At 34.6% G+C, this 21,746-nt stretch overlaps 1 protein-coding gene across 1 annotated transcript in view; it reads right to left on the bottom strand.

The window, feature by feature from the left end:
* Positions 1 to 21,746, bottom strand: part of RYR3 (ryanodine receptor 3) — a 253,363-nt gene that overhangs the window by 130,209 nt on the left and 101,408 nt on the right. The window contains exons 13-25 of the mRNA XM_049825231.1: positions 21,373 to 21,541; positions 20,493 to 20,628; positions 18,697 to 18,792; positions 17,867 to 17,985; positions 15,257 to 15,390; positions 14,374 to 14,615; positions 9,209 to 9,401; positions 5,846 to 6,062; positions 5,534 to 5,638; positions 3,920 to 4,023; positions 3,382 to 3,465; positions 1,507 to 1,666; positions 935 to 1,082 (exon numbers count right to left, since the gene is read on the bottom strand). Of these exons, the coding sequence (XP_049681188.1) occupies positions 935 to 1,082; positions 1,507 to 1,666; positions 3,382 to 3,465; positions 3,920 to 4,023; positions 5,534 to 5,638; positions 5,846 to 6,062; positions 9,209 to 9,401; positions 14,374 to 14,615; positions 15,257 to 15,390; positions 17,867 to 17,985; positions 18,697 to 18,792; positions 20,493 to 20,628; positions 21,373 to 21,541 (1,907 nt within the window). The remainder of the gene's footprint in view (positions 1 to 934; positions 1,083 to 1,506; positions 1,667 to 3,381; positions 3,466 to 3,919; positions 4,024 to 5,533; positions 5,639 to 5,845; positions 6,063 to 9,208; positions 9,402 to 14,373; positions 14,616 to 15,256; positions 15,391 to 17,866; positions 17,986 to 18,696; positions 18,793 to 20,492; positions 20,629 to 21,372; positions 21,542 to 21,746) is intronic.

The raw sequence follows: 21,746 nt of genomic DNA, 5'->3' as shown, positions 1-21,746 counted from the left end.
AAACAGAGAAAAACCCCCCACCTTTTCTAATTAGATTAAACTACAAATGCCACTTTTTAGCTTTTCATCTATCCACAGCACTCTCTGTCTCTGAAAACAGCCATTATCTATCATTGCACGTTTAAGAACCTTCATAGTAAATGTTAAAAATGGAGGAACAGTAATCAGCATACAGAGGCTACCGCATTCTAATTCTATACAGGATGACTGATTATCCGCTATTTGGAATCAGAATATTTCAAAGTATCACTCAACACAGAGCCCCAAACACAAAACTGACTAGAGGAAACATCGGAAGTGTGAGATTACTACATGCAATACAACCCAATGCAATAATGCAGTATTGCAATACAACAAAATACTTTCCTACACAAGTCAATACATTTAGAACATTTAAAAAAACCTGTCAAATAAGTTTTGTTTTCATTTGGATTTTTGACAAAAAAATTACAACAGTATAGTAAATATGAAGAAAAACTTCTGAACAAACTTCTGCTCCTGATTTCAATTAAAAAAAATTACTGAATTTGGTGCACATCTTTGACTACTTCTTAAGAACTGAGTTTGAATTGAAGTAGTCAAACCTAATCTGCATACCATGGAAAAATATTCTTTTAAATGAATCCCATATTATGGTCTTTCTTTCATTATTTCCAAAGGAAAACCAGTATGTCCACTCATACTCCAGATTTTCTCCAATCTAAAAATCATGGAAATTAGAATTATTGTATTAAGTACAACCAATCTTTTAAAAATATCTAAGCAATACACAAGTCAATTACAAAGTATATTTGCATGTTTCATTAAAGTCCACTGCAAAAATACACTACTATTAATTCATATCTTATGTTTTCCCTATCTATTTCAGTGTTTTATGTTTTTTTTGCCAGCACTGAGAGAAAAAAAGGCCATGACTGTTATTGAAAGTACATACCTATCTCTTGGTCAGGTGGCTCAATACTATAACCATAGCCTGCAAATGTTCTAACAGCTTCACGGAGGCTATCTCTGTTTGATTTTTTGGTACGTTCATCTAATAATGCATATGGCACTAGCCGAGGATTACGTTTGTTCTTAAGATCCTAAAAGGGGTTATAAAAAAAAGAACAAGAAGAAAATTCTGTTAAACAGCACAAAGATATTATATAATGAGACAGAGTGTGTTCTGAAATAATGTTAAGATTACAGGAAAGTAACAATATTAATGAAGAACAGTTCCATGAATGCAAGCCCAATTGTTAATAATATTAAAAACCTAGACAAGAATAAAAGAGAAGTATGGAAATATATTCTCATAGATCCTGCAGCTGCAGCCATGCAGGTCTGACAACCTACTCAGACTTGCATGGGCAAGGCTTCTTTTCCTGCTCCCCACACCCTCTACCTTTTCCAGACATTACATGACATTAAGTATTTATCCTCTTATTTAACACTCCCAACAGATGTTCTAGAAAACAAAATCTCATGTTCTTTACTTATTCCAAATGCATCTAAAGAAGTCCTTACCTGCTGAATGCCATAGGTCCATCCTTGCTTTATTCTGTCTTTTGCCCAGACATTATGTGCATTTTCTGCTAGTTTGTCAACTAGAAATTCTTGAGAAGGTAACAATTTCACTTCAGAAAGATCAAGGGGGGCAGGTTTATATCCATTTGACATCATGTAACTGTAAGTCAACAAAGGAAAACAGAGTCAAGATACCCCACTGATGGTATTTAAAGTTTTCCATGTGGCATTCATAGGGTGGAGTTCACTTTGTCTCTCCACTTTTCAACCTCCCACTCTCCCATTTCTTTGCAAAAATCCTGCATTGCATTTGGTCATTGACTAGGATAAAAATTGTATTCTAGCAAAGAGTCTAATTTTCCACATACTTGCACCTTATCTAATTAAATGTGACCCAGATCTGTATGTGCATCCCTAAATAGTTGTTACAAAAAACCTCAAATTGTTATTAAGTAGTCTTTATAATTTTTTATATTAGTCATTTAAACCCTTCAAGTAATTTCTATTTTAAAGATCTGCATGATGACTTCTTACGAAATTATTTTTTACGCATTATTAAGTATTGTATCTTTTATAAACTAGTCTACAAAGATTGTGTTACCATTTTTCCAACAGAAGAAAACATATTTTAACTATTGTTCTTCCCACCTTTTCATTGAATAATAAGTTTACTAGTTTTTTAATAGTAGACACTAGCCTCTCCAACCCTTCCACATAATACAAAGACTAATCTGCTGGTTCAGATATATGCAGACTCCCTCTTGCTCAAATCAGATCATTCCGATTTGTTAGGATGATTCATGTAGGCACTAGATATTTTAACAAGAGTTAGAAACTAAGATTTATTTGTTCTGTTATTGAAGACAATAGTATCAAAACAGTATTATGATAGACTCCCTGCAGTATGACCCTTGGGAAAGGTTCTTTTCCTTTTTTTAATTAATGCCATCAGCTGGATCAAGATACCATCTCCCATATCATAAAACTATTTATTTTATTGCTCTCTTTAGAAACCTAACATTGCTTCTCATGGATAAAGCTGTTTCAGGAAAAAAGACATCTAGTGGGTTGATAAACTGATGTGAAATGGCAAGTATCCAAATCACTGTTTCTGTCTTCAAGTTTTGTTGCAGGACAGGGCTTTAATCTGTCCCAGGAGGACTACAGAATCCCCACAGGCTAAAATACAGGTGTAATCTTTGATTAATCTTTGCCACTTTTGGCATGATTACTACTGATGACTTAAAGATGTCTACATCATCCAACTATTTTAGTTCCGACTGCAATAGTTTAGCTACCAAATAAAAATTATAGCAAAAAACCCATTGTATTTTATGCAATAATCTACATAAGTGCAACTTTATAAGAAGAGTAATACTCTGGGTTTTTTTTCTTCCTTAAAGAAATGCATTAATAATGTCTCTGGAAACGTGTGTATGTTTAACAAACCTTTTCTTGGAGAGGAGGGAAAGAGAGGTGCAAATTAAAACAGCAGTTATGGGAAAACAGTATATTCTCTTTCAAGCAGATCAATTTACCATCATATGCATATCCTGTTCTTTGCTACCAATAGAAAAGCACTGAAATGTTGCTTTTAACTTTGAAGTATGTATTCTAAGATCCTGTAACACAGATATAATTGCATTTGGTTTAAGTATGTGACTATCTTGGTGTCTGTGAATCACTCCACAAGGTGATGCAATGCAGCAGTATTCAGTCAACCCTCCTCACAGGCAAGGTGACCAACCATGTGCTCTGTAAGTCTGTAGTGAGTATGGGGTTAACATCAAGTATTTTTTTAAGTTACCTTGCAATATTTTTGTTTAATACCTTGTAGTTACAAATAATATATAACAGTTATGATAAGGTACTTACTTTTTAGGAAGTTTGACTTTTTTAAGATCTTCCTCAGCTGCTGGATGAGCATGAACAATGTGACATCCAAGGGCCAAAAGGGTTCTGCCAACATAAAAAAATGGCAGTAGTGAAACACAACATTATATCGCTCACCCATTTTATAAATTTCTTTTGGTTTTAGTGTAAATACACAGAACTAATGACATTTAAAAACCAGGGAAGTAATTCAAAATAATGATATTTCAAACCCCAAATATTTTAACTTATCAAAAATAATAAATAAAAACTTCAAAGTCTAAAAAGGTACAAATCTGTGGCTTGAAAATTATGCCACTTTATTAAAACCAACAGGATTTGGTGTTGTTTTTTCCTTTGGATCTCTGTAGAGACAAGATTTTTCTAAATCGCTCTGAATGTGTTCCTGGAACTTCTAGCAAAGTTAGCAGAACACACTTTGAATGAGATATTCTAATTTATTTATATCTTACAACAGTATGAAGTGCTTGAATAAAAATTTTAAAACACCACTTTATTTTCTTTTAAATGTAAAGCTCACTTGAGGGTTTCAGTTGACATTTGTAGATTGTAATTCTTCTCTGTCTCAGGTAGTTTTGAGAATTCCACAAGACAAGGATGATGCCTTTTATTATCATCCCGTATCTGCAACAAAGCAACAGAACAGAGTACTTTCCTGATACCAGATTCAAGCCAGAGTCAGAGCAAAAAATCAGTTAATTCTTTGCAATAATGAAGACATTGTAAACAATACCAATTATCTTTGCTCAATGACAGTTACTCATCTTTATATAAATGAACTTTAGAATTAATTTATAATGCACACAGTAAGTACTTCTCCATAACCAACAAAATCAGAAGAAATATAGCTATTTCATGTGTTCTGCATAAACACATGAAACACTAGAAAGCAAGCCTGTAAACTCAACATACATTTCTGCTGAACGCCTGAGCAATATATGCTCAATAAAGCACAATCTGATCTATTGTACACATTCTAATTCAAAAACCTTAAAGAATCATTTGGTAATGTTTTCCAAAGTTTACTGGAATAATGAAGCAGAACATTCTTTTTCTGATATTGACATAAGTCTTTGAATACTTACCTGACTCTTAATTAAACAAGCTTTCACTCAATGCCAACTGCTTCTATCCTGATGGCAACTAAAAGTTATGATGTTTCACATAGAAAAAAATTTTTCAATTGCCAAACCTCACATACGTTAAGAAGGTTAGCAAAACTCAGAATTCCAACAGCAATGACATTTTAGCAGATAGTATGATAGAGTTATTGAAGAAAAAGGTAAATCAAGTCCATAAGTAAAAACAGCAGAAGGTAAGAGAAGGAAAAAGATTCTTCTGAGGCAGGATACAGTTGTGATGGGCACATTAAAGACTACCCCAGTAAATGTGAATTTGAAAAGAACTAAGATGAAATAATCTAAATTCAAGGCAGAATACAGTCTTCAGAATTTTTTATTACTAGGGGAAGGTACCAATTTTAATATAATTGCTGAATTTAATATAATATTCTTGTCCTACCCTTTTAACTGTTTTTCATTTGGTGACATCCACTGGGCAGGGAATGCCTTGTCACATGCATTTAAATAATACTGACCAGATGGCCTTACTCTCTTCAAGCTGTTAGGTTATACCATATTATAAGGGATCATTATAACGATATGTTTTAAATGTAACTAATTAAATAAAAAACCTGAGCTTTGAGGAATTTAAACGTTTACAAAAGTGACCAAAACCCTGCCCCCATTACCAACAGAAGCAAATTTCCACAATGGACTTTTTGCTTGTTATCTCTTTGATCCACAACACTACAGTAACAAAAGAGTTAGGTGAGGGGTTACTCACTATTGGTATGATTTTCAGTAGAATTCCATCTTGGTATAGCTAGTATGTTTCTCAATTAAAGATATTTTTTTCAAATGGTTAATTATTTAGAGTCCTAAAATATGTACCTTATTTATATTCCAGATTTGCCTTGTAATCAGTAGTTAATATTACTGTCTCCTGCCAGCTTACATGTCATCTATTGTTAGTAATGTATAAACCACTATTAAATACTCTGTTCAACTTCAAGTCCAGGTGTTCTGGTAGAAGACTTAAGTGACTGTACCCAGACAGGTCATTCAAAACATACCTTGCCATATGTCCAACCCAGTTCTATTTTATTCATTCCCCACAGTTCATGGATATTTTCAGCTAGTTTGTCCCTGATCTTTTCAAGATGAAACGGAAGAGCAATCTAAGAAAAGAGCATAACAATTCCACAAATAAGAAAAGGTTCCAGTTACCACACCTTGTAGATCCAAGATCATCTAGTTCAGTTAAATACACCACAACACACAAATGATTAATTGCTAAGAAAGCCAGCAAGCTAGCTTAGTTTTTATATTGCAAATTTAAATGTTAAGCCATATTTTACAATCCCATTATTGCGTACTTAACATACCTGACTAGTGTCTATTGGACAAGGGATAAAGGAGGCTTGGGAGAGGAATTGTGTTGTACCCAGCAAATCCCTCACTCCATCAGAATCTCTCTTATATTCCTTCACTGGTTCCAGTTTCATCTTCTCTTTTGGAAGCAATGCTTCGTAACAGGGAGCATAGCCAGCAGGAGGCAGAAATTTAAACTCTCCATGACGTCCACCCAGTAAGAAACGAACTCTGCAATTTTCAATAAAGAAATTATACTCCTAAATAGTCAGCACATACTAACATTATAAAAAAATAATTTAGAAACTTAAACATTTATTTGAAAAGCATTTACAAAAATGCAGATGTATTTCATGCTTTGATAAACACCAAAAAGTTACCAAGCATTCACAGTAGCAGATACTATCAATAACATCATCACCTACCCACTATTTTTGGAAAATTTGTTTTGGCCAAAGCAAAAATAATTATTCAATGCAGCAGCATATTTAAAAAAAAAAAAAAGTTTCTTACTTAGAATCAAATGGTTGTAAACTGTGAAATTTTAAATGCATTTAAATTATGTGGAAATACAAATCTAATTTAAATTGGATTGTTACTCTAAAAGATCCCATAGGGACTATTTATATACTACTTAAAAGTTTTAAAGCAACTTCTCAGTGCACTCATGCAGGAAGTTGACACATGAGGAAAAAAACCAGAGGGTATGGTAAAAAAACCTCAGTATGATTATAATACATAAATCAAGCAAACAAAATTATACCCAGTACTACAACTGGCAATGAGTTTCAGAAGTGTAACTAAGATTTCCATTAAACCCCTAAAGTTTTCTGCTTCTCCTCAGAGATATATGGTTCATACAGATTTAAGAGTATACAAAGAAAAACAACAAAGAAACTATCCAACTTCATACTTCATGGTCCTCATGCAGGCAAACTCTAGAGGCCTACACAGAAAATTAAAACCAATTGTTGTCTCTAGGAAATAGCCCATATATTTGTATTGATGGGGTGACCAGAAGCCTCTACCACTTTTTACTTACATTTCTAGAAATACTAGAACTATGAGATCAACATATTTCATTGATAGTGAGAGACATTAACAATATAAGAGGAGAAAAATTAAGGCACACGTTTTCTCAAACAGGATGTACATAAGCACAAGTCACAAATATCTGAAACAGCTCAATGTCCACAAGAAATACATTATTATTGATTACTTCTACTAAGCTTGAACTTTCTAATTTCATTTTAAAAATACATTGTTTGAAATATTTGGATGTTCCCAAGGCAGCTAAATATTTGAGATGACAACTTTGAGCTTAGACCTCTCTTTATGGCAGGCCCCCACACAGATAAAATACTTTAAAAATAAAAAGGAGATCAATATTATTTGAAGACCTAGAAGACTAACTTCCTAAACAGACAAAAGTCAAAGAAAATTGAAATAACTCTCATGCAATTCTTCCCCTGCTGACCACACCCCAGTAAATACTTCCTTGCTTTCTGCCAACTTGGTCAACTTTACCAAGTTGTAGCAAACCATTCAATCTCATTGATCTTTATGATGTTCTCATTCCTTCTGAGGCCTATTTTCTCCCTGCTCTTCACTGCAGTATCTAAACTTCTACACCTGCTATATCCTCCTAAAGCTGCACACTCTCTTTTAAAAACCTAAACACTCCAAGAAGCTGTGGCTTTCTGTCTCATTTTAAAATAAATGTTCAGACCTTTCGATTACTCTCAGAATCAGAGACTGAGAAAGTCACAGAAAGCAGAAAAAAGGCAGATAAGCCACAACAGAAGTAGAAACATAAAGGGTTTGTGCCCAGTGCAGAACACTCTCTTCTACTCATGAACTCATTACATTCCCATGTAATAACATTTCTCTGATATTAACAGACACAGAAGATAACCTGCTACTGTCATCAGCTATGATTAACTACAAGAGAAAATGCTCTCACAAAATACACAAACAACATCAAATAAGAATCAAGAAAAATAATTACACGAATTTAATTTTCTTATAGGAAAAAGTAATGAATGTTCTCAAAAGCTCTTGTACTAATGCAGCTACATAGCAGGGTCACTCCCTGGGAATAAATGAAAATTGATTTGTTACTCTTTTCCAGGCCTCCTTTATGCTGTTTGGTCTCTGTTAGTATTCTCATCTGCGAGGTTCTCTTAAGCATGAGATGTTCAAAGTATTTATGTATTGATCACAGAAGGAAAAGCCCACAGAGAACTAGTTATCTGATTTACTTCACTTCAGAGAAACAAAGATTTCTTTTTTCGTAATTGTTAAATGTATGAACCATTTATAAGCTGAGCTTTCTTACACTTATGAAAGCTATATACTGTCTATTCTGGCCATACCAAACCTTCATTTCTCAAAAATTACCATGTAGAAGAGAAATCCTCCTTTAGATAAAAGCCAGCCCTTTGCATCTTTTCACTCCTTCACCACAATCTCTTACTCCACTCCTGATTGTTTCTTCTAAGCTTGGCATCTAGACCATTAGTATTTTTACAGAGTGAAAAATTTGTATAACTTACCCATTTTATGCAGAACTCATGCTCAACCTACAAAAGACAGAAAAATCCCAACCTTTCTTACTGAAGAATTCTCCTTAATTATATCTTTCCTTTCCTTCCTAAAGTTGTTGCCTGTCAATACCAGCAATTGAGATGCTCTAAGATGAACTGAACATAAATTGGTCAGGTTATAACAACAGTGCAAGAGCTAGTCTTTTGTTGCTGTGTCAGCTTTGTAACGTTAACACAAGTATTTTGGCCACTGAAGTAGGCTGACTTTTGCAGAAGATTTTCTGAATGACTTCAAGGTGAGATAACAACAAAAGCCTGAAAATGGTAAGTTTGAATCTCAGTATTTTAGCTACAAAACAGGTAAGAAATGGGCAATATTAGTAATGATATTCCAAAACTGCATCTCATCAGTTCTTTGAGTTTCCTATTGTGAACATAGTAGCAGTTTTCATGATGATTTAGGTTTTTTACTTCCTGCGGAGAAAGCCAGCGAGAACTTTAATTAGTGCCAAATGTGATGCTATGTTTCTAATGTGCTTTTTTTTACTGATAATTGGAATCAGACAAAATTAACTTCCCCTAGGTCACCAAATACCCATAAAATAATAATTCTCAGACACTGTGACTTGGTCAAATTGCTAACAGGCTCACATTTCACCCTGAATTGAAATCATCACTAAACAAATCAGTACTTTCCTGCCTCCCTCCCTCCCAGTTGCTGGTTGGACAGAACTGAAACAACAAAACGAAACAAATCATACATGCATTTGGACAATATTTTGTGTGACAGGACAGCAAAGAAAACAACAATTAAAATCAAGTTGTACTTACTTTACACCTGCTGATAAGCTTACAACAGGGAAGAAAAACCCCTCTGTACTGAAGTTCTCAAACATTCCCTGTACAGGTTGTCCATTAATGCGGAATGAAATGCTGGGTACACCTAAATCCAAGCAGCAGCTAACCACATCATCAGATGCTAATAAATGCTGATTGACAGATGCCACAGCTCTGGGAACTCGACCTAGGATGAAAGTATTCAGTAATCAGAAGCTTTAAGCAGACTCTCACAGGTTTAACAATGAAATTATTTCCTCAAAAACAACCAGTTTTTTGTTCATAACCATGAAGGCATAATCTTGCCCTTGAAGGGTTCTACTTTTAGAGACAGTGAGTCAACTTTCCTCAAATTGATACATGGCAGGAAAGTGCATAAACAGAAAATCACTTGAGACCTCTGACACTGTTTGCAAGACAGAAAGTGCTCAGCTGAAATCACTGAAGTTCACACTTGTCGTGGTTTAACCCCAGCCAGCAACTAAGCACCACACAGCTGCTCACTCCCCCCCCACCCCCATCCAGTGGGATGGGGGAGAAAATCAGGAAAAGAAGTAAAACTCATGGGTTGACATAAGAATGTTTTAGTAGAACAGAAAAGAAACAACTAATAATGATAATGATAACACTAATAAAATGACAACAGTAATGATAAAAGGATTGGAATATACAAGTGATGCACAGTGCAATTGCTTACTGCCCACTGATCGACACCCAGCTAGTCCCTGAGCAGCGATTTCCCCCTGCCCCCCCTTTCCCCCCAGTTTCTATACTAGATGTGACATCACACGGTATGGAATAGCCCCTTGGCCACTTTGGGTCAGCTGCCCTGGCTCTGTCCCCTCCCAGCTTCTTGTGCCCCTCCAGCTTTCTCACTGCCTGGGCATGAGAAGCTGAAAAATCCTTGACTTCAGACTAAACATTACTTAGCAACTGAAAACATCAGTGTTAATAAACATTCTTCGCATACTGACTCAAAACATAGCACTGTACCAGCTACTAGGAAGACAGTTAACTCTATCCCAGCTGAAACCAGGACAACGCTGTAGCCTGATGCAAGAGCACTGAGGCACAGTAAATCATGCCCTCTTTATAAAAAGCTAACATTGATTTTTTTTTTTCATTAGTTATTTGTGAAATACCAGATTTACATATCTGTGAATATTCAGTGGTGAGATATGGGAACAGGTTCCATGGAGAAGTTGCGGATGTCCTGTCACTGGAAGTGTTCAAGGCCAGGTTGGATGGGATTTTGAGCATCCTGGTCTAGTGAAAGATGTCCCTGCCCATGGCAGGGGGGTTGGACTAGATGATCTTTAAAGGTCCCTTCCAACCCAAACCATTCTATGATTCTATAATTCTACTGGAGCTGTGTTTATGACCAATATCCAGGTTTACAGTACCAAGAAGTGGAATGGTATACTGAGTTATCAAAAAACGGATCAAGAATTTAATGGGCCGGGTTTTCTTTATCAACTACAGCCGTACAGTAAACAGAGGGAGCTTTTCCCTACCTGGGAAGGTGGAATCTTACAGCCATGCACAGGACTCAGCAATTATAATAACAATTAAATCGAGATAATATATCTGAAGTAATCTAACTATACACATTCACAGGTAACCGCAGGTTTTCAATCGTACTTGAGTATCTGAGTATATTTTTAGCCAAGGAATATCTCTTCAAAATTCCTTTTGAAACAGTTCCCTTGAAAACATGGTATTTTAACTGTAGAGCAAGACTAATTAAGCAGTTAAGCACTATTCCAAATTACTGTGTTTGGAACTTCTTAATAAAAAGTCAAGTCTGCTGTTCAGGACAGTTTAAGTACTCTGAGTTTTCCCTTACTGCAGCAGATGAGATTTAAGAGACTTTCCAGCACTGCATTTCTGAGGTTCAGTTAGTGTTTAATTTTGTATTAATGATTTATTCAGCCATTTCTAATGGAGTATATTACAGATGTCTCCCAGCCTACTCCCAAAAAAATCATTATTTCTGTCATTTGAGAATTGTTCAGTAGTGCTGAAAAAAAGCATTGAATTATGTGTGTGCACACGCACACACAGATATTTTAGATACAAAATCCTATGCTGGAAAAATGCTAATAGAATTGAAAAGTCAAACACACCCAAATAAGGAAATGTTAGAACTAAGGCCATAAAATCGAATTCAGCGTACTCATGTATGCTGTATTTACCACACACCTTTTAACTGCATGACCCCACACTATTCTTTTCTGAACAATTAAAGAGTAGTTAGATGTATATGGCATTTCAAGGCACAAAGAAATATTGGGAAATTAATGATTTTTAATATATGCCTTGAATAGTGTATCGTAAATAAAACACAAGCTACGAATTGAACAAGCTAAAAAATAACCATCATTTACTGTGTATACAAGAGACATCTGGAAGGAAGAAGAACATGCTACTTCATAATTAAAGACTGTACGCACAAGGACTGAAATAATGTCTTTTTTTCCCAAAAAAACTTCTGAATGCTCAAGAATGGCTACACACTCAAGAAACAAAACTATTAAATTAAGACAAATCTATAGAGTGTGCTGATACTGAAGGTTTTTTTAAGTCTTCTGAACAAATTTTAAAAGACTTCTACAAGAAACATAGAAAGCTAAATTCCTGGTGAAACAAATTGTTACAAAATTTCCTTTACAACAAAATGTTACATTCCCAACTCAATGTTTCAACATTTCAAAGAAGAGGTGGCCCAAATTGACTGACTGGAAAAAAATGTCCACATCTCATTCTGGAAAATGAACTCAGTTTTCATCTCAATTCCATCTTGAGGCAGAGACCCAGCCAATAAAACATGCTCTCAAACAATTCATGATTAACAAAGGTATAAGCCAAAGAAAATACAATTTTAGACCATATTAATACAGTGTTTAATAAAAGGTGATCCTCCAGTTTCATCTATATTCTTAACAAAATCTTCTATGTGAACGAAAGACCTTTACCAATTAAGATAGATTGTTACACGTGTTAGGTACAAAACCTAATTGCCAGACCTCTGTTTTAAATATTTGTGTAAGTAGAACATATATGTAAAATCTAGAAATTTTAGCAACTGTTTCGCTTCCTACTGCTTTTCCATCTCCTTTCATTACTTATTGATAGTTCAATTAAGAATGGTGTTACAAAGATACCAGATGATGTAATTAAGGGTATACAACTAATTACCTGAATATTTTCTTATTTTATAGCCTTTTGCATTATTTCTTCTCTGAAATGTTCCTTATTTAGAAAGTCATTAGGAACTTTAAGAAAGCAAACCCAACCATCAGCATTTCCTTTGTTGCCATTTGATTCTTACAATTAGCCAATAGCACTCTGCTGGTTGTTTCTATAGGAACATACACTGACACAGCCAAAAGGTATTCTGCTGTGACAAACCTGTCTCTTTACAAAAAGTATATTCTAGTTCCCTCTCCCTGGATATAGTACTGGGGGAGGGATAACCACACAAAAGCCAACAGCCTTGCTCATAGCTCCAAAACCACTTTCCAGCTAACTATGTGCTCCAGAGGGCTCTCACTAATCCCTCTCCAGAGCATCCTAATCAGATTCTTGTTTTCTCCATTTTCCTCAGTGGTTACTCTTTATAACACACTCATTATTACAAAAATTATTTTAACTGCAACACTACAAATGAGCCCTCCTGTAAATTCCTTTTACTCTTCTAGAGCTCTTACTCAAATCTACTCTTGACTGCATGGGTGGCAACTTCCACTTTTTCCTTAACTCTGCCCACTAACATCTTAAACTTGCTTGAACAAGAATGGCAAATAAGACCACAAGTTTACCCTCACTGATCTTCAAGTGACCACAAAATATACATTTGTTGGCATCCATTAACTCCCTTCTTTATAAATTGCAAGTGTAACCACTTCACTGCAGTACTAATTGAGAGTCTCCTAGATTACTACACACATTAAGAAGCATTCCTAGAAAAGCTCCATTTTTTTCTGTTAAGCCTATTTTAGATAATAACATGAAAAATATTTACTCAAACAGCACAGCAACTACAGGTTTTCAGTTTGATATTACACCACAGAAATTTATGTTCTAAAACCAACTGAAGTTGGTAGTAACGTAGAAATTCTTATTTCTAATTGCCACAATTATCTTTTATGAAACTATTTCTCAAAATTTAAATTAAATTTACCAAATCTATCAATAGGTGTGAGGATGATAATGTAATTTTACTTCAACTGTAGATACAAAGTGAAAGAATAATGCAAATGTAGATCCATATACAATGAACTTGTCTGAGATCAATACATCCATTTGTTTTTGAACAGATAGACTTAAGTCAGTATTGATCTAGATCTGGAAAATGCCATTTTTTGATCAAAATCATGAAAATAGAAGCTATCTGCTAAAAAGCGTAATTGGTATAATTCAATATTGACTAAAATCTCAAACAAGAAGCCTGATCTGAAATTCTAAGTAACTTCATGGTATCCAGGAATTCTGAATGTACCTCACTATAAAATAGCATGCTATATGCACACAGGTGTAAGAGACTGAATTGTCATCCTGAACCATTTGCCTCAAAGATTGTTAGGTGTGAGGGACTGGACCATCGTCTTAAGGAATTGTGAACTGCTTATCTCGAGCTCTTTGTCTGTAAGATGGCCTGTTTAAGCAGGACACTCCTCTGTCCATAAGGATGATTACCAGGCCATTGAGACATCCAGGGGAGGAAACCGGCTGGAGCTGATCTGGTGTTGATCACAGGAAGGTCATGTGATAAACGAAACCTGCAGCACATGACATCATTGAAATATGCCCTATAAAAACCCATAGAGACAAGCTGTGGGAAGCTTTTCTTCACCACCAAAGAACTGAAGATTGAGGACCAACAGGACGCCGCTGGATCCGTGGTGGTGACTATCCTAGCAATCCTATCCCGACTGCTTGCTTGATTTCTACCTTTTCTTCCATTCTATCCTATCGCCACCATTTTCCACTTTTGATACTTTTGATAATAAAAGCTATTTGACCTCGTTTGTGTCTTAATCTCGCTCCTGGGATCATATCGAAACCTTCCCTGACATTGGATCGGGACAACAGGTACTGAAAGTAAAGGCAGGTAAGACCTAAATGTAAGAGTAAGTGGAAGTAAACAAAGTACTTACCAGACCACAGATGAAGGCCATCAAAACCATAAGAGTACAGGTCATCACCAACACCATTGCCCCCCCATCCTTCTCCACCTCCAGGATAGGGGGCATAGCCTGAAGTAGAGGCCCATCCAACACGTAAGTGGGTGGGTTCTGCCGTCAAGAATGGATCAACCTGATCAATTATTAACTCAAAGTACCACTTCTTGTATTGTGCAGAGCCCTCAGCAACACCCAAAAATATGTTTGGTCTTATGCTAAAGGAAGAAAATGTAAGCCAGTTAGTGTAAACATAAAACATGACATATGAGTTATATTCCTGTATAACAATCAAATTCACTTTGCAAATATGGTAAGAGTGTAGATGTCCACATTTTGCTTATAATATTTAAAATAGTGACCCATTTTATGACTTTATAAGACTGCTGTAGAATCGTCTTCTAAAGTATAGGATCCATGCTTTGAAAAACTTATAGTCAAAAGAGGATTAACAAGATAATTTCCCAAAATCAAAAAAACAGGAGTGAAGCTGCCAGGAAATCAAATCCGTCTTAAAACACACAAGTAATTCACAGTATGTTTATATACTCTGTAATAATTATTAGGTAAAGCCATGCTCTGTTTTGAACGAGGAACAAGCAACTTTCATCCTTCCATTTCAGAACAGAGCTTACTATTAATTAGCAATTTTTATTTGAGCACAGTTTCCATTACAATTGCCATATTGCTAGTAAAAATGGGTTTTTCAGAAATTAATACAGAAATACTTCCTAAAGTGTGTGTGTCAATATTGAAAGCTGTAGAACATCTCTTAGGTTGCAGTATTTTCTTCAATTAATTATTGAAGATATCTAAGTTCCATTTTTTTCTAATATAACAATAAAACATGTCACTATACCTTGTCACATCATTAATCAAACGTGTTTGCAAGAGTAAGTCTCTTCTAGGCAGTAGATTGTCACAGATCAAATTTTGATTGGCACGAACTGCAACTCCATTACAAACACAGAGAGAGCAAAGCACATCGAGAACCTAAAAAAAAAAAAAAAAAAAAAAAATCAGAAGAAAGTCACATAAAGGCAGCTGCATATATGATTATTCAGTTGTTAGCTTAATTTACATTCAGAATAGACCTAAAGGAAGGAATATAATACATATTATCATTATTGTTTTCTAAATACTTTTCACGTATATGGACCAAGTGTAGACTATACTACTGATAGAGGATATCAAACATTCATGGAACACAAATTCAGAACACAGGGTTTCAAAAATGCCTCAAAAAAACATCCTTTGAGATTCCTTATTCTCACTTCAATTAGAAAAAAACAAAGCTAGAACAGCGGTATGTCAACTCTTTACAATTTTTTTTTAACTAAATCTCATTAAAACTTTGAAATGTAAAATTAAATTCTTTGAGAAATTTACTGCAGCCCAAGAAACTTTCTGAGCAAAATTAGTGGACAATTCTCAACTGCAATTCTCAGACTGCTTATGATTCAGTTCTGAAAGCACGTTCTCAATATGTGAAGAGATCCAATTATTTTTTAAATGAAAAAAATTTAAAAGAATTCACAATAAAGCAAAACAGTTTCAGAAAGATCTTATTCTAAATTTCAGCTTCCTTTTTTTTGGTCATAGTCTGAGAAGTGAAAGAGATTGACATAATTCTCCCACAGATTACTAGAGCAAAAGGTTTTGGAAGAGAGAACACAGCAACATAGTGTTGTTTAATGCTGAGGGACAGAGCTGCACATTTTGCACGAAACAGAGAAGCTTAAAGATGCACTTGAGCTCTGACAAGCAATCATTGAGCTATGAGCCCAAATGGTCTAAACTCTTAGAGAGCATCTCCAAGACAAAGAACCATCTTCGTACTATTGATTACCATTTTGGAAACTGGTGTACAACACAAGGAGCAGCAGAACAGAACATTTATTTTAGCCACTCCTGTTCTCTGCCCAGTAGGTTAGCACAAAACCACCCTCAACACCAGTTTAAGCTAATATATCATGAACTTTGCTATGTCCCAGCCTGTGCATTTTCCTTTCTACCATCTCTGTTATTGGGCAGAAACCTCTAACAGAAGGGTACAGGTAGTAACTTAAATAACTGCAGGAACTCTGACGAGTACTCTGCTGTAAAGTGTCTTAATAAGATTAATGATTATCAGTAACTCAGAATTTACATATGAGCTATTTAAATAATCTCTATGCACTCACTGACCATATTTCTGACACAAGGCTTTTCATTTAAAAAATCCTTCAAATCAATAATTTCCCAGACAATTTTGGTTAACAGTATTACTGTTTCTTATTTCCTAAATCATAGCAGAATTTCTAATCTAGCAGGAGAACAAGATATACTGTTTCCAGAGGAATAAATAAATTCATTACTTCACATATTTCATTACTTACTCATTTTTAAAGACATTACAAATGGAAATGCACAACTACGTTACCCAGTCTAATTCTTTTCCTGTATACAACATTTTCCTTTTCTGCTTTAAGTTCTTACTATGAGGTCTACATTAAGATGCTCCAGCTGAAAGGTTCTCTTTGCAGGTGACTGGCACAGCACAATAATCTTGCTAACAGCTAAAAATAGTAAGCTAAACTTACTGCTGTAATTTCAACTTTTTTCTTATGCCTACTTATATCCATTCATACTCCTTAACCATGCTTAAAAATACTTCTCTTGCTTTTACCTTTTCTGTAGTTGGTTAGGTACTCCATATTAACTTTTCCTGTACATCAGTAATTTCAGCTCACTAAAACTGTCTTTGCTCTTCCTCCAGGTTAACAGTACTTCAAACAGATTTTTAATTGAGGAAGGAAACTCACATCAGAAAAACACACATAAAACTATATATATCCTACTCTGTGTTGTGATGTCATCCTGACTGTAGCCAGAAACTGTGTTCACCTTCTTCTGTCATAATAAATTGTACATTGATGTCTAAATTAATTTCCACCATCATTTCTTCTCATATAACTCAGGATTTTTTTCTTTCTTCTGAACACCTGTGTTTTCAGATATTTAGATTATTCTTCCAATTTCTCATTTTATGTTGTTCTTTTCTGCTACTATTATTATTACTCAAGTTAGGAATGACTTTGCAGGATTTAGTTCTGTCTTTCTGCAGATACAACAATGGTAGTTCACTGCTTCTGCAGAGCCCTGCATCACAAAGCAAGTTACTCTGTCCACATGTTTACAGCTACCAGAACACTTCATTTTCTCAGCAAATTTGAAGTTCTAACTGGTTATCAATATTTCTTAACTATTTGCTTGTCATACAAATTTGCTGTATTTGAAACTGAAAGGCAATTATATATTACACATTTTTTAAATCTCAACAAAGCAATTTTGCAGATGTACTTCAAGGTTATTTTATTCCTTTAAAGGTACTAGAATCACATACTTTCATGTAGACATTCCTCTGGTGGTTTTTTTTCCACAAATCATTGTAAGACTATCAATACAACCTTAGTTTTTCCAGGCATACCTTGTAATTGCGACCGTGTTTATCCAATAATGAAATAATGGATTTGATGTGCTCCTCAGCTATAATATTTAAAGCTTCTGGGCTTTCAATCAAGATGCAGTGCAATACTTCCAAAATACCTGTATGAAGATCACAGAATTAACACTCTCATTAAATCACCTGCGCAACTGAATACAATCTAAAAGCTCAGTAAATAACAGAGTATCTTAAGAGATTCTATCTTTTCTCTAGCCTAAAAAGAGAATGAAAATACTTTTAGAGTATTGATATGACTAAGTGAACCACATTAGACGTAAATGCATTATGAAGTTGTTAATTTCCATTTTCTTTTGAAAAAACCAACAATTTCAAAGCCACTTAAGAAAAATGCAAGTTTAGCTCCTTCTTTTCAATGAGAGAGATAAAGGTTTTAGTAGGGAGCACTGTATAGTATTTTGATATTTTGCTGAACACCCCATAGTGAAAAAAAACCCTTCTCTCTCTCTCTCTCTCTCTCTGGTATTTGTACTTGTGCTCACAAATAACTCTGGTGTTATTCGAAAGTGATGGGACAGTAGTCTTGATACTGTCGGACCCAATCCATTAATTCACCAAAGTCACATTCGACACTGATTGGATGTGGTACTGAACATACCCAAATGTACAGAACCAAAAAATGCCACAAAAATGTCTGTTTAAATGGAATACTTTGCTCAATTAAAAAAAAATAATGCAGTATGTTTGTTTTCTATCACTCATTGTTTTCACGGAAAACTGCTCTATTTATAATGTAAAGACAGTTGTGTATGGTATACTTATAGTTAATTTACATAGATAAAAGTGAGTCTCACCTGAGGAAGATTCTAATCTGTCCAATTTACTTATTAGCCAATCCAGGTTACTGGAAAACTGAGTACAATTGTTTCTGTTGCCACGAATGAGAGCAGCTGGAAAAACCCCACAAGGTATAATTTTATAATAATTATATATATCTTTTAAGATCACCAATGTTAATCATATATATTTTAAACAATTTTTATAACAACTTCACAAAATAATAAACAGACAAATCCTAAATATACATATGTTACAGTAATAAAGAATTAAGATTTTCATTAATTTGAATATCAGAAACTGACATAACTTCTAAAGACCATGTAGGTTTTTTAAGTTGACGGGGACCTACTGGATAAACAAGAATTTCAGCAAAAAGATGTTTTATTTATGTTTTATTTTATTGTTAAATTTAAATAGAAATTATCCACCACCCTTGTTTGATGCAAATGTCAAGCAGTCATGATCAAGAGGCTGAAACACTTCTATTTATTCCTACCAATGAGTGGGAAGGTCAGTGCAGAAGTTTTAAGATCAAGTGCAGGCTGGGTGTACTGCTCTTTAGCTCTACTTTTTGATTAAAACATGTTATTGAATGGTTAGCTTTTCGTCTTCAGCAGCACAGAACACTATGTTATTCAACTGCACTTTGAAAGTTCATCAGCATTCAAGTATTTCAAGCAATACTGTTTTTTTTCTACTAGAAGTTATTACTGATCATACAAAACCCCAAAAAGTCTTTTGTATACAATTGTGAAAGATTTCTATTATGAAACATTAATTAATATTACAAAGCATTAACTTAATATTAAATCAGAACAAGTGTGTTCAAGATGTACCTGCAGAGGAAAATCAAGACAAAATCTGAAAAGGCCTACATAGCACTAAAGAGGTTTTTCTCCATCAAACTTTTTTTGAGCTCCTAAGACTGTACTAAAATGCAGGCAAAGGTATCTCATTACCTTCTAAAGCAATGAGATTTCACCAGAAGCACCTGCATGTCTGTGCTATGTGAATAACCTCATGCTTCAAAGCACTCCCCCTGGTTTCTTTTATTCTTGTCCTAACTCTCAACTTGCGTATTTTACTATGGTTTGGGACTAACTTTGTAATGAAATTAGAATGTATTTAAACTCCATCAGAAGACAAGATTCTCCCATATGAGGAATTACAAAACTCAGGTATCAAATTAGTGATTTAAAGAAATACACATATACATACTTCTCCTAATCTATAATTTTGGCCCTTTGCTCTAGAGCATCTAGAGCTCTGGTTTGCTCTAGAAGGCATGGCACTGAAACTGGAAAAAAAAAAAAAAAACCAAAACCCTCTTAATTTCTGTTTTATGTAATTATTTTTATTACCATTTAAATCTAAGCCTCAAGTGACAAACACGGATTCAGTAGACCTACAAGTTTCGACTATTACTATCAGGTTTCTCTTCAGCTTCATATATAAAGACTGTTTTCCAGTTTTTCTAATTTTTAAAATAATTCACACCTATTTGCATGCCACAGGTACATTTACATTTTATTAATAATACCCCCCCCGCCCCAAACCAAAACCCAAACCCAAAAAACACATTTGGCATGCTGCACCAATCTTTTTTCCTAGCTGAGCTTTATTTTTCTGCTGTATCATTGCTCTATAAACTCTGTTCTCTGTAATAAATATCAGTAAGTATATGGAAGAAATTCTATAATTTACATGACAGAATGAATAACGCACAAAGTATCCTTTGGTGGTGAAGCAGCAAGAATATAAATAATACATATCCTAGTCTTTTACATTAGTAGATTACTGAAGAACTTACCTAACAATTTGTAAAGGAGATTCAAAATTTCTTTCCATGCTGTACCATGTTCTTCTCTTGCAATTCCTGCAAAATGAGCTGCGCTGTTGTAGTCATTTAAGCGATCAATGCAATTCAAAACTAGTGCCAGCATTCCCTAAACACATATGACAGAGAGGAAAGAGAACTGTACATGAAAAAGCATTTGTTGTTGTCCTTTTAAAAGATTTTTTTTTTCCTGTACGCATTTAAAAGTTGCACCATCTTAGATAAAAAAAACCCAAACTATTGTGCTTGCAAGATTTCAAGATTTTAATTGGAGACTAAAACAGTATTGAAAACCTGTAAACAATCCAAACGCCTAAAAACATTGTAAAATATATTTCCTATTTACACAGAAGTGTAGTTATTCAATTTTCAGAGAGGAGCAATTCTACAATTATGTAATATATATCCTTCTCTAAAACTAGCATAATTCCAGTTTCTAGAGATAAAATGTTCCTGTTTCACACCCTAGTGAACAGAAAAGACATCAGAAATAACATCTATCATTGATCCCAGTTTTATTTGGGGTATCCAGAATGTGTAACTTCAGAGTGAAAAAGAAATTTCTTGGCACAATCATCTCTTTTTAAAATGACATCTGTTTAAAGATGCTCAGAAGTATTAAGACTGAATTTTATGAGAGCACGCTTGTGGCCTGTGACAAGCGTGGAAGTGAAAAATACATAACAGCAAGTTAACACACGGCATTACAGTCTACTGTGTATATATATCAGCTACAGAACTTTACATTATAAATCATATGCATGCATCTAGATGATAATGATTAGGTTCTTCTCAATGTTTGTAACATGACACACTTAAAATTAAAATAATGTAACAATTCTTCTCTCTCTACCTCTTCCTTGAATAGATTTTGTCTGTTTTTGAGTGACCGAAGCTTGCTTTGCTTATCTTCATGTCCCAGGTCTTCTTCGGGAAGCTGGAAGTAAGTAATCAGGTCTTGCAGAGTCTGAGCCATCTCCTCAACAGGCAGGGCAGAGGGTGATAGCGTTCTGTTGTTTCCACTATGGAAAACAACAAGACAGACTGGTGGCATTAGTCATCTTCCCACTGTAATTTACAGTATTATGTAGCAGCCTATTTTCTGTTGGTATCTAAATCAAGTCTTGCTATACATATGACATATATGTATATGAGCAACAGCTAATCTGAACTGCAAATCATTCAAACATCAATTGTTTAGGTGTCCAGTGCTCAGAGCTTCCTGAA

Source organism: Accipiter gentilis, chromosome 22 (assembly GCF_929443795.1).
Source record: "Accipiter gentilis chromosome 22, bAccGen1.1, whole genome shotgun sequence".
In the NCBI taxonomy this organism is placed as follows: domain Eukaryota; kingdom Metazoa; phylum Chordata; class Aves; order Accipitriformes; family Accipitridae; genus Astur; species Astur gentilis.
The sequence above is the reverse complement of the archived record's forward strand: the minus strand, read 5'-3'. Positions and strand labels throughout refer to the sequence as shown.